At 58.8% G+C, this 12,491-nt stretch overlaps 1 protein-coding gene across 1 annotated transcript in view; it reads right to left on the bottom strand.

The window, feature by feature from the left end:
• The window catches only part of Lhpp (phospholysine phosphohistidine inorganic pyrophosphate phosphatase), a 109,280-nt gene that overhangs the window by 64,107 nt on the left and 32,682 nt on the right, over positions 1-12,491 (bottom strand). Inside the window, exon 6 of the mRNA XM_026384181.2 lies at positions 9,458-9,549. Within this exon, the coding sequence (XP_026239966.2) occupies positions 9,458-9,549 (92 nt within the window). The remainder of the gene's footprint in view (positions 1-9,457; positions 9,550-12,491) is intronic.

Raw genomic sequence — 12,491 nt, 5'->3', positions numbered from 1 at the left:
TCCTCCTCGGTTGGAGGACTCGGGGGCTCCGGCACCAGGGAAGTCCCTGAAGACAGGAGGACCCAGGCAGTGGGACAGGCGGAGGGCTCAGCATGAGCAGAGGCTCAGAGGAGAAGGCAGGAAAGGGTCAGGAGGGGACCGTGGGGGGCAAGGGCGGAGGCCCACCTCTCCATGCTTGGAGGGTGGCAGAGCCCACAGGTGCAGAGCGCAGTTCTCAGGCTTGTCCCCTGGGAGGTGCCACCCGGGCTACTCCACCTGCTCTAGGCCCTGGAACCCCTGGGTCCCAGGAGACAGCTTGCCTGCCCAGGTGTGGCAGACACACACGGCACCGTGGGAGGAAAGGGTGTGGCGGGAATGCGTGTGTGCGTACGAGGGGCCGGGTGTGGAAGTGTGTGGGTGTGAGGGCCCAGTGTCCCTGTGCCCTCCCTGTGGGCCCAGGAGGCCAGGCCTCCCCAGCCTGGCGGCCAGGCGCCCTCTAGCGTCACCAGCAGACACGGCATGGGAAAGAGGAAAATGGACGTGGACCCCGAGGTTGGAGAGAGGGCAGAGCCCCTGCTGTAGGGGGAGGAGGGACGGGAGGAAAGGGACGAGGGGAATCTGGAGGAGGAAGGAAGAGAGCCTGCTGAGCCTCAGAGGCTGCTGGCCTCCAGGTGTGCCAGGTCCCTCACAGCGGTGTCCTCTTGGGTAGGCAGGCAGGTGGGCGTGGACTGGCCTCACGGCACACCTGGGCCCTTCCCCAGGGTGAGCTGGGGTCTGCCTCCTGAGGCCACCTCTCTCCAGTGGGGACCACCCTGGCCCACATCTCCATGGACGGCCTTCTCACCCTGATCCTCTGCCCCTGAAGGGCAGGCTGGGGCTGCAGTCCACTGCCCAGAGGCCCCCGGGCACCCATTCCCGTTCCTTCCCCTCCAGTGGCTGCCCCTCACAGGCCACGTGGGACCCGAGCAGGAGCGTGGGATGAAAGGAGGCCACATCTCAACCCAGCCCTGCAGCGGGGGAGCTGGGGGCACAGAGTGCAGGTGGCAGCCCGCCCCTCCCCGACACAGTGACCCACAGTCAGAGCAGAGCCCGCCCGTCCTGCTGGAGTGCAGGCTCCTCTGTGCTCTCTGCTTCCTGGGGAGGTGCAGAACCAGCAGGGGCCGGAGCGGGAGCTCCTGCCGCAGGCCCACCTCAGGCCAGGCTGTGGGCAGGACTCCCTCGACCAGGAGGCCCATCGTTAGCGCTCAATACCTGGTGGGAGAAGGCGCAGCCGAGCATCGGGGGTCGGGCTGGGGCCAGGGCTCTGGCACGCCTGGATGGTTTCATTTATTTTTATGTGGTGCTGAGGTTTGAACCCGGGGCCTCGCACATGCCAGGCAAACACTTTACCACTGAGCCACAACCCCAGCCCCTGGTGGGTTGGTTTCTTAATTAACTGAACTTTAGCTGGTTTTGCCTCTTGAGAAGCCCCCAATTCCCACCCAAGGCAGCGCTGAATGCAGGTGAGAACACTCCTGTCTGCAGCAGGACACCAGGGAGGGGGACATGGCTGCAGTCCCCATAACCCCCAGAGCCCTCCAGCGGGGTTCTGCCTAGGTAGCTACTCCCCTGTGTCTACCTCTGGGCTCCTGATGGCTGGGCTCCAGGATCCAGAGGAGGCCACCTAGTGGGTGGAACTGGAGGTCAGAAGACAGGCCAGCCAGAGTAACCCAACCCAGTGTCCCGGCCTGTCTGCACCTGTTTCTACATCCACAAACAGAAGGTGGCAATATCGATATCACAGTGACTCAATGTCACCTTTGAGACTTGGGGCTCCATCGATCAGTGGGAAACAGGACAGCCTCCTGGAGGTTAGAGGGAGACCAGCATGGTACCCAGCAGGTGCCTGTCAGATGCCAGGGCCTGAGGAGGAGTCTGAGCCTTTGTCTAGCTGCGAGGGGCAGGGAGTCCCCTCTCGGGCTTCCCCGAGAAGGCCTACCAGCCCTGGACTCGTATCTAGGGATGGAGACTCGCCCTTTTCAGGCAGTCCATTCTGTTTGGGGACAGCTCTGACACATCCCCACGGGCAGTTTCCCCAGGGGTTAACGAGGTCCCTTCCAGGACTTTCCAGACACAGAACGGGTTTTTTTTATCTGTCCCTTGAAAAAAGCAGCACAGGAACTGGGCCTTGAACACCCCGTCAGTCACCGGTGTCACCAAAGCGGAACCCTGCAGGCTCCCCGCTGGGCACACATCGGAAGGAAGCCCCTGGCTAACTGACGAGCTTCAGGGAGAGCCAAGTCCAGGGGCTCAAACGATATATCAGGGAGTCTCTGCACCTTGGGGTTCTGCCTTCATGACGGTGGGCTCTACCCTCAGGCACTGTCCCCTGGAGTGACAGGTGGCTGCTGCTAGTTCCTGGCTTAGGTGTCATGGGTCACCTCCTCTGAAGAACCCTGGGCCAACTCATGGCCCGGACACACGTACTATGCTGTGGCCAGGAGCCGCTGTGCTCCAGATTGGCCAAGCCTGAGTCCCAGGCCCAGGCCCTCGGTCAGTGGTGGGCTGGGTGCAGGAAGGGGCCTCGGCACTCAGAAGATCGAGCAGAAGCAAGGTGCCTGCCCCCCCCCCGATGTGTGGCAGTCCCCAGGAGGACCTCAACCACGGTGACACCTGGGTCCCTTCTCCATCCACTGCCAAGAATCCCGGCCACATGGCCCTGATTGAGAATCCACGGGCTGAGAGAGAGGCCACACAGAGGGCTGAGCCCTGGACCCCAGCTCAGGACCCTGCTGTGGGCCAGAGGTCGGCTCTGTGCCACAGACCACAGCCAGGCCAGGGCCAGGAGGTGAGGAGGACTGCGTCCCCGCCCAGGAGAGCCCCAGCGCCAGGCTAGAGGCCCCCAGGGAGTCCCTCCCAGGTCCTGATGGAGAAGCAGCAACCTGAGGACACCTGGAGGGGCCTGGAGGCCCTGGAGTGGACACATGGACAAAGGAAGTGCACATCACGTCCAAGTTCACCTAGCCAGCAAGGGGCAGAGCAGCTGGGTGCCACCTGAGACTCCCCTGGGTGCCTGGGGGCATGAGGCAGCCCAGCCCGGGGTGCGAGGATGCTGGGTGGGGCCTTGTCCCTGGCTGATCCCAACCTGAAGATGACCCTGGGGCGGAGGGAGCAGGCCAGGAATCACACCTGCCCACCACTCAGAGGGACCTGCACACAAGTGAAACCTGCCCTGGGCGGTGACCGCAGGGACGGGGACGGCCCCGCCCCTCTTCTCCTTCCCGCCCTCATCTTTCTGGGACGATCAATAGATCTCAGTGCACCTTCCCTGGGTGCCAGAAGACAGGAACGCGAGGAAGGCTCTGGCCAGCAGCCCAGCTCTGGCGGCCCTCGGGGGCTTCCTGCAGAGGCCAAGTGGCCAAGGTTTGCTGAAGGCAGAGAACCTTCTGGACAGACAGGCCCTGGGCCACAGTGCCCGCCTTGCTCCTCTGGCAGGCTGCAGCTGGCTCCAAGTGAAAGCAGCAAGGATGTGCCTCCTGGGGCTGCCCCTGTCACCTCACCTTGCCGGGCCTCAGAGGGTGTTCAGGGTCAAGGGACTCACTTCAGGTCTGCCCTGGGTCAGGCCCTGCTCGTTGGAGGACAGCACAGGCCCCACTGTGTGTGGCGGGTGGGGGACAAAGTAGGGAGGGCCGAGCGGAGCACAGCCGTGAGCCCAGTACTGCCACTCCTGTTGAGTGACACCAGCTCTGGAGACGGAGGGCTCAGGCCTCCTCTCGAGGGACAGCATGGGGTAAAGCTGCCTGTGGAGAGGGCTGCACCCTCGGAGCACGTGGATACCACTGCCCTGGGCGGCAGGCGAGACGCCGCTGACCGCAGCAGCCGGTGGAGAAGAGGGCAGGAAGCATGTGGGCTGCAGTCCTTTGTGTCCTCTTGCTGTGTGACCTGGGGCCAGCTCAAGGACTTCTCTGAGCCCAGAAGTGCTCACCCACATCCCTGCAGCCACAGCCTCCGTCCCCCAGCAGGACCCTTGCTTCAAGGCACCACTAAGGAGCCGCGGATTCACACCACCAAGCAGAGTTTCTGCGGGTTCCTTCCCACTGCCCTGCCCACACTGGTGGCCCAGACTGGAATCTGAGGAACAGGCAAGGTGAGCCCAGCCCAGCCGCCCCTCTCTCCACCTGCACAGGGGGCAGCCAGTCCTGTTTCCACCTCTGCCTGGCCACAGGCCCCAAGATGACCTTCCAGCAGCCCAGGCTCAGGGAGGATCCACACAGGAGGGCAGGAAGCAGGCAGCCTGCTCAGCCCATGTGGCGCTGCTCATCTGCAGGGACAGAGGGCCCAACCCCTGGGCTGGCTGACTGGGGCTGCCACCCACACCTGGACTCCACTAGGCAGCTGTTCACGGAGACACAGGTGACAGCTGAAGAACTGCACCAGGTTCACTCACTCCCTTCAAACTCCACTTGGCACCAAAGAAAAATGTGTTTCATTCCAAAGAGACACCCGAGCCTCCTCTGACAGGAAGCACTTTGAAGCAGCGGCTGCAGGCAGTGACCCAGGCGAGGGGCTGTGCTTGGCAGAAGCTGTCTGCACGGGCCGCTGGCCAGCTCTGGACGCTCTCCTTCTTGCCCCACTCCAGGTCTGTCGTCACATGGCCTATTGTTCCCATCAGCCAGGCCTGGAGGGGGCTGGGGTCCCAGGTCGGCTGGGACCCTGCTGCGTGGAAAGCCCTCCGGGGTACCCAGGGCCCAGCTGGGTTCCTGTGCAGCGGAACCCAGTTCCTGAGCCCCAGCAAGAAGGGCCCTTGTAAGATTCCGGGAATACTGGCAGGGAAACTTCCCCTCTGCAGTCCAGAGGGCAAAGAACATTCTGGGCCCGTGGAACATCGTCTGACCTTGAGCGGTGGGTTAGGAAAGCGCTGGCGTGAGCCCTGTGCCGGTCTTTTGCCCAGCAGCTGATGGCTGGAAAAGGCAGTGAAGACACTGATTTGTGCTCAGGAAACAGGATGCTGGTTGTGGGGTGCGGTGTGGGCAGGGGACTGGAGTGGCCAGAAGCCAGGTACCCCAGGTACTCCAGGAGAAGGGGTAAGGTAGGGATATAATGAGGTAGGGAGGGTCCGTGACGTGTTGACACTGTCCCTCCCCTCTGGGGACAGAGAGGGCGCCTCTCAATGGGCAGGGTGTCCCTTCCTTGAAATTGCTAGAATGGAGGGCCCAGGACCCAGGAAAGAGAGGCAGAGGAGGCCGGCCTCTCTCCTGGAAGGCCAGAAACAATGCCCAGGGCTGGTGAGCAGCAGGCGAGGCCTGGCCCTTTACCCCCAGGGCCCTCCCTGGCCCTGCAGCCAGGCTGGGGCAAATGGTCTCTGTGGCTCTGCTGCAGATGTGACAAGAGCAGGGTGCTTCACCCGGGAAAGCAGCGGTCAAAACCTGCCCAGCCCATCACTCCTCACCGGGTGGCCTTGGGCAGGTCTCAGTGGTGTCATCTCAAAGTCCCTGGCAGAGGGCAGCCAGCACCCAGGGGTCTGTAGAAGGATTGGCGCCAGCAGGCGTGGGGGCCCCATGGTGTAAACACTGTGATCTGGGGCCCGGGCCGGGGTGCCCTGGGTGCCAGACTTGTGAGGAACGGGGCAGGCGGGGAGACACTCAGGCCTGTAGCTGTCGACCTGGGAGGGCCACACCTTGGTGCCTGGGCGGGACTTCCAAACAGAGCAGGTCTGAAGAGAAGGCTCTGCTCTCTGCCCAGGCTCAGGGCAGTGCTGCTGGGTGGGAGAGGGGTGCAGGCCGCCCATGGGGAGCCTCTTCCGTCTGCCCCGGCCAAGCTCCCCGGTCCTCCTGCCAGGCACTGTAGGCGGGCTCTGTGAAATCCGGGCCACCCCGTGACCGCCCCTGGCTCAGGGGCTTCCCTGTTCCTTGGGCCATGCCGGGACAAAGGCAGGAAGGACAGAGGGTGTGCACAGGTAGAAGATGACAAGGAACCTGCTCTCAGCCACCGAGCAGGCCCAGGCCCAGACCGCCGACAAGCTGCCTCGGGAACTACTGTGTGCACAAGCAGAGGGGCTGGAGGGACATCATGCAGGGCCCAGCAGGTCAGCACCTCCCCTTGTGGTGCCAGGGACTCCAGCCCTGCCCTGCTCAGCACCCAGAGAGCTCAGTCTCCCCGTCCTGTCCTGGCCCCACACCAGGCAGGAGTGTGTAGTCACTCACCGCGGGCTCTGCCACTGTGCATGATAAGGCCATCCCTCCCTCCGATCCCGCTTTCCCCAGTTGGCCACCAACAGAGGACAGGGCCAGAGAGGCCTTTCAATGCCTCTCTGTGGGCCCTTGGCTTTGGGGAGGCCTTCAGGGCCATGTGTGAGAGAGACCTGGCACAGGGGCAAGGACACACCTCAGTCACGGGCAGGACACAGCCCCTGCCACGGAGGGGTCACAGCTGGTGGAGACAGGGACCGTGCAGACCATGCACTGCCCACTAAGATGTGGCCAGAGGGGTGTGGGCCTGGAAGGACAAGCTGGATGCTGCCAAGGAGGCGGGATGGTGGCATTTCCAAAGAGGGAAGTGCTCTGGCCCAGGTCCCAGGGTCCCTGTCAGACTCCACTGGCACCAGCTGGTTATGACATCAAGCAGCTGGGCTCCAGAGTGGTCAACAGCAGAGGGGTGGCCGGTCCCTTCAACACACGTGAACTCTTATGCACAGAGCCCGGACTCATCTCCTGCCCAGGGGGTTTCCCTGGGTGACACATTGCAGCCACATTGCAGGGGCACCAAGCAAGGTGCCAAGGAGCCTGTGACTCCCAGCCACAACCTGGCCCCCAGCTTGTGGCCCGCTCAGGCCATGGAGCACATTGCCCACCTGGCTGTACAGCCTGGGCAGCACCAGGTCCCGCGGGTCTGTCCTGGCGCTAAGAGTGCCCCCCTGGAGGGAGAAGAGGGTGGTGCAAGGACACGGACAAACCCCCTACCACGAGGCCACCAATGCGGAGTCAGGGGCGAGCTAACACTTTCTAATAGCCGTGTAACAAAAAAGTACAGCGGCCAGGTGAGGTCGACTCGAAGAGCAGCTTTTCAACCCGGGTCAACCCAGAAACCCAACAGGTCTGGTCCCGGTGCTGCCCCACCCCGTCCCTGAGGCCCTGCCGCAGTCCCCCTCCACGACATCCCAGTCTGGACCATCAGCATTTCAAGCGCTCAGTCACCACCTGCAGCCATGGTCACAGCATGGTGCAGCAGGGCTCCAGAGGGTCACCCAGGGCTGAGGGATCTCCGTCCCTGGGTCCTGCTCCTGTGGCCTCCCTGGGGGTGACTCCAGCCCCACCTGCCTGAATTAAGGCTGCTGTACGTCCGCCCAGTAGGCTAACAAAGAAAGACTGACATCCTTCCAAACACCCCCAAACGGGGCCAAGCCTCACCCTCTCCACCCACAGCGGGAGCAGATGGGAATCACTCGGCCGAGCACCAGCACGGTGGTCACCCCAGGGCCTGCTGAGCACTCCCTGCTGAGCACTCCCAGGAGCAAGGGCCACGGTGTTTAAATAAAGAAGAATGGTCATGGAAGACGCAGCAGATCAGTGTACAAGAAACAGCAGGTTGCAAAATAATGCCCCCACCTTCTTTTGTAAAAACAAAATACCAAAATATTAGTAGCACGTTCGTCTGCACAGAGAAGGTGGTCAGGAAGGGTTTGGCAAAATGTAGGAGCAAGCTCCATCCGGCACCGCCACTCGCGCGTGTGTGTGTGTGTGTGTGTGTGTGTATGTGTGGTGCTGGGATGGAATGAGGGCCTCACACATGCAGGGCGAGCACCTGACCACTGAGCCATGTCCCCAGCCCCACTTATGCTTCCTTTAAATGCCACGTACATAACTAGACTCTGCAAAGGGTCCACCCTTCGTGGTGCAGTGTCAGAGTGGCCCCTCACAGAGGCCTGCCCAGTAAGTACACTCTCAAGTCAAGGGGCACCTGGCACCTGGCCACCCATCTGAGGACACATCAAGAAAGACAACACGTTTTCTCCAACAACCAGAAGACACCCTGAGCACAAAACCGCACAAGCCCCAAGCTCCGCCTTCCGCTAGGCCACGCCACTGCTGTCAATCAGCAGCTGTCACAGGAGCACTGTTGGGGGCTCCTACAGCTGCCACAGGGCAGCACCGCGCAGCAGAGCCCCGGGTGCCACCACCCTCTGAGGGCACCGAGCAAGGAGGCCTGTGCCTGGGAGCACGGCAAGGCCGGCTCTGCAATTCTCAGGGAGAGGGGCACCACCAGGGCTGCTGTGGCCTGAGTGTGTCCCCAAATCCAGCCTAGAAACGCAATCTCCTGCGCCAGTGTCAGGAGGCGGGCCGTGGGGTGTTTGGTCGTGAAGGTTAATGCTGTTATAGCCTGGGTTCTCTCTCTCCTCTATTGCACCGTGTGAGGACAACGTTCCTCCTCTGGAAGGGTGGCCACAGGAGGGGCCATCTGGGAGCCAGGCTGGACTTCCAGCCTCCAGGGCTGTGAGAATCACTTCTCCCCTGTGCGGGTTCCGCAGCCCAGGCATTCTGCAGAGCGGCAGCAGACTCAGAGAAGGAAGGCCCAGGCCCAGTCTCTGCCGCCGGCAAGTAGGATCTCTAGCTCCCTGAGACCAACCCCCTGGCCCTGAGATCCTGGAGCAGAAAGAAGGTTCATGTTTCAGGCATGTTGAGGTTTCAGAGGGGACTTTCCCCAGGGAGGCTCCAGGCAGTGGCTGGGAGGTTCTGGAATTCCCGACCCCAGACCTCAGGTACACCGAGGCTCCCTCTCTCACCCCATGTTTGCCTCTGGCCCCAAACCACAGGCCCCTCACCCAGGAGAGACCTCAGGGGGAAAGTCGGGCCTGGAATCCTTTCCGACCCAGCAGATCACCCAGGACAGAGGTGAGTGACCTGGGTACCATTTCCACCAAGTCTCTCCAGCAAAAGGTAATCTTTCACAGTCAAAGCCACGGAGAACAGACTCTCTCAACGACCAAGCCAGCCAGAGCCCCGTCACCACAGGGCAGCTCCATGTGCCCACAGGCACCATGCCCACCTGGTGCCTGGAGACCTGCTGGGAACCGTTGGACTTTGGACCCAACAAACAGAACTCCTTCTTGTGAGGGCGGTTCCATCCCAGAGCCTCCCTGACAGCTGCCACTGATTCTAGGTTCTCTACATCTCACAGATGTAGGGGCCCGAGGGGCTGGGGGCCATCGACCATGACGTCTGCAGCTGTGACGTCTCCAAGCACACAGCTGAGAGCGGCGCACGCTCAGCCTGACTCCCCGGTGGGCCGCCCCTGGACGGGCAGGGCCGCCCCTGCTCACCTCTCACATGGTTTCCAAACCCAGACCCTGTGTCAAGAGTCACTCTGCCTTACCCCACACAGCAAGCACAGAGAGACGGCCAGACCCGTCCTCAGAGGTCAGTTACAGTCAGGCCTCTGCTTTAGAAAGTAAGCCCTGAGCAGAACATGGCACCAGGGAGTCTAGGAGAAGGGCAGCACTGACCTGAACTTCCCAGTCCGCACCTGCAGCGCTCTCATTCCACACCGCTGGGCACCGCCAACGTCACCCATGATGTCGTCTCCAATCATGATGGCCTGTCACAGCAGTGAAATATGCTCAGAAGTGATGTCAGGAGAATTTTATTCCCGTGCTCCTTCATCTTTTTCGACATAATAAATTGCTTGATTTGATGTTTAAAATCACCATCCCACGAATTAAACAAGATAATATTGTCACAGTATTGATTAAAAGTCAAGCCACCTTGAATATATCTCCTGCTGCCCCCGTGGGCTGCACCTCTGAATGGTTTATATTTGTGAAATCTGAAATCAATCATCAGGCATCCGTGTGATGTGGCGCCCGGGACCAGTGGGGTGCGGCTGTGCTCGGCCTCCGGGTGAGCATGGACTATGGGCTGTGATTGACATGGCACCAAACCCTCTGAAATCTGGGGGTTTTACCAACCCTTAGTTCTGTGAAAACTAATTACAAACCCCTGGCAAATCTTTGTAGTCACAGTTTAAAAGTTTTGCTTTCAATAATGAAGTGCAAAGGACAAAGTGATACGCAGGAAAACACACAGAGGGTCATTCGAGGCCTGATACTTGTTGTTGTTGTTGTTTTGCAGCCCTGGGATGGAACCCAGGCCCTTGCACGTGCTAGGCAAGCGCTCTACCACTGAGCCACGTGCTCAGCCCCTGGAGACCATTTCCTTTCAGAAGCAGCCTCAGGACAGAATCCCCCACCTGAAACCAGCGCAGAACCAGGCACCCCATGAACCAGCATCTTCCAGGACAATGGACAATATGCAAGGACGGACAGTGACTTCTGAAACCAGGGAGCAGATGGGGCCAGTCCGGCGATTGGCACGGCTTTCTGCCCTCAGCACTTCCAGACTGTGGGTGCAGGGAGGGTGCGATGGAACCCAAAGCCCTAACCCCCAGTGTGATTGTATTTGGGGACAGGGCCTCCAGAGAGGCAGTGACAGTTCCATGAGGTCACAGGGTGGGGCTCTGATCCAAGAGGACTGGAGTCCTCATTGAAGACACCACAGCTCTCTCCACACACAGACGAGAGGCCATGTGGGGACACAGTAGGACGGCGGCCGCTAGGGTCTGAACAGGGCTTGAGGGTGCCTCCCTCAGGCTCACGTGCTGGGTGCTCAGTCCCCAGTGTGGTGGCTGCGGGGAGGGAACGTTAGGAGGTGGGCCCCGTGGGAGACGTTTGGGTCATGGGGGTGACTGATGCTGGCCTCACAAGTGCGCCTGTTGGAGAGCGCCATTAGCACAAAGCAAAGCCACCCTCGCGCCTGGACCCTTCTACAGGCAGCGTTTCCTTCCCTTCTCCACTGTGCTGTGATCAGCTGGGCTGGGGGGATGGGCACCGGAGGCTGAGCAGATGAGGCTGCCCAACGCTGGACTTGGAGCTTCCAAAAATTGTAAGCACAATAAACTTTTAAAACTTTTTAAACTAAAGCTGGGGATGTAGCTCAGTTGGTAGAGTGCTTGTTTCCCATGCACAAGGCCCTGGGTTCAATCCCCAGCACCAATAAATAAAGTAAGTAAGTATCCAGCATCAGATATTATGGTTTTAGTTAAAACTAACAAAGAGCCCCCACAAAAAAGCCAGGAAGCGCACCCTCACCAGAAGCAGAATTTGCCGACGCCCTGATCTAAGACTTCCAGCCCCCAGGACTGTGCAGCAGTAGACTTCTGTTGTTTAGGCTCCAGTCTGTTTTTTTTTTTTTTTTGCTAGTCATTAGTCTGATCTGACTAAGGCAGAAGAAAACTCAGGGGGAGCCCAACAGACAGACAGACATCCTCGCTCCCGGACTGAGGACACAGAGCTTCTGTGTAAGATCCTGGGGAAACTGAAGCAGCACAAGTCCAGGGGACAGTGTCAGATGGGAGGAGGCAGCACTGCAGACTGTGGAGGTGTACAGACGTGTCCCTGGGTGTTCGGTGGTAGACTAGTGCCCAGCAGTGTGATAACTCCCTGAGGCCTGGGAGAACCACACCAAGGGCAAACAGTGCCCGGACCTCACACAGGGTTGAACCTATTCTCACCAGCCAGGCTGGAAAATCTCATGATTCACAGGGCTCTGGGTAGTGTTCTCAGAAATGCCCTGCTTCAGTGGCGAGGAATAATCAGTCCTAGACTAAGCCCTGTTCTGCCACTGCCTCTAAAATCTTAAAAGCAAGATTTGGAAGGATCAAAATATTTCCAGGTAATTTAACTGCATCCCAGAACAAAAGCTCAAAAATATTTATGTTCATACAAAAATATGTGATACCCCAAAAGGTAAAATTCACAATGCCTGGCATCTAATAAAAAATTATCGAACATGCAACAAAAGAAAATATCACACACATAATGAGGAGGAAGACCCATCCGTCACAACTGGCCCTGTGGGGCTCAGGGGTGGCTCAATGAGAGAGCTTGCCAACATGCACCCAGCCTTGGGTGGTCCCAGCACCAAGGGGAAAACGGACCCTGAAATGACACAGTGAGAATTAGCAGATAAGAGCATAAATCAGATCTTGTAACTGGATTCCATGTCTTCCAAAAGTTAAACAGAGAAATAAAAAATAGAAAAAGATCCAAATCAAGCTGCTAGAGATGAAAGTCACAATGTCAGGGTTTAAAACACATTAGGTGAGCTGTCAGATTAGACACTGCAGAGAAAAAGATCAGTGTAATTGAAGATGAGATAGAAGACATAAAATTTTTGAAGAAATAACGGCAGAAAGATTTGTAAACTCAACAAAAATTCAAAGTCCACAGATCCAAGTTTCTAATGAGCATCAAGCACAAGAAACAAAGAAAACTTTATCAAAACTGATAAAAAGGAGAAAAATCTTAAAACAGCCAAAGGAGAGAAAAAGACACGCCATATATGAAGACACAAAGATGAGGCATCAGATTATGTTGGAAATGCTGCAAGTAAGAAGCATCATCTTCAACACATCCAGAATTCTATGCCCAGCAAAAATATCTTTCAAAAACAAAGGTGAAATGAAGATATTTCAGACAACAA

The sequence above is a fragment of the Urocitellus parryii genome, chromosome 5 (genome assembly GCF_045843805.1).
Source record: "Urocitellus parryii isolate mUroPar1 chromosome 5, mUroPar1.hap1, whole genome shotgun sequence".
Taxonomy (NCBI): domain Eukaryota; kingdom Metazoa; phylum Chordata; class Mammalia; order Rodentia; family Sciuridae; genus Urocitellus; species Urocitellus parryii.
Note: the sequence above shows the minus strand (reverse complement) of the source record. Positions and strands in the feature narration are given on the sequence as shown.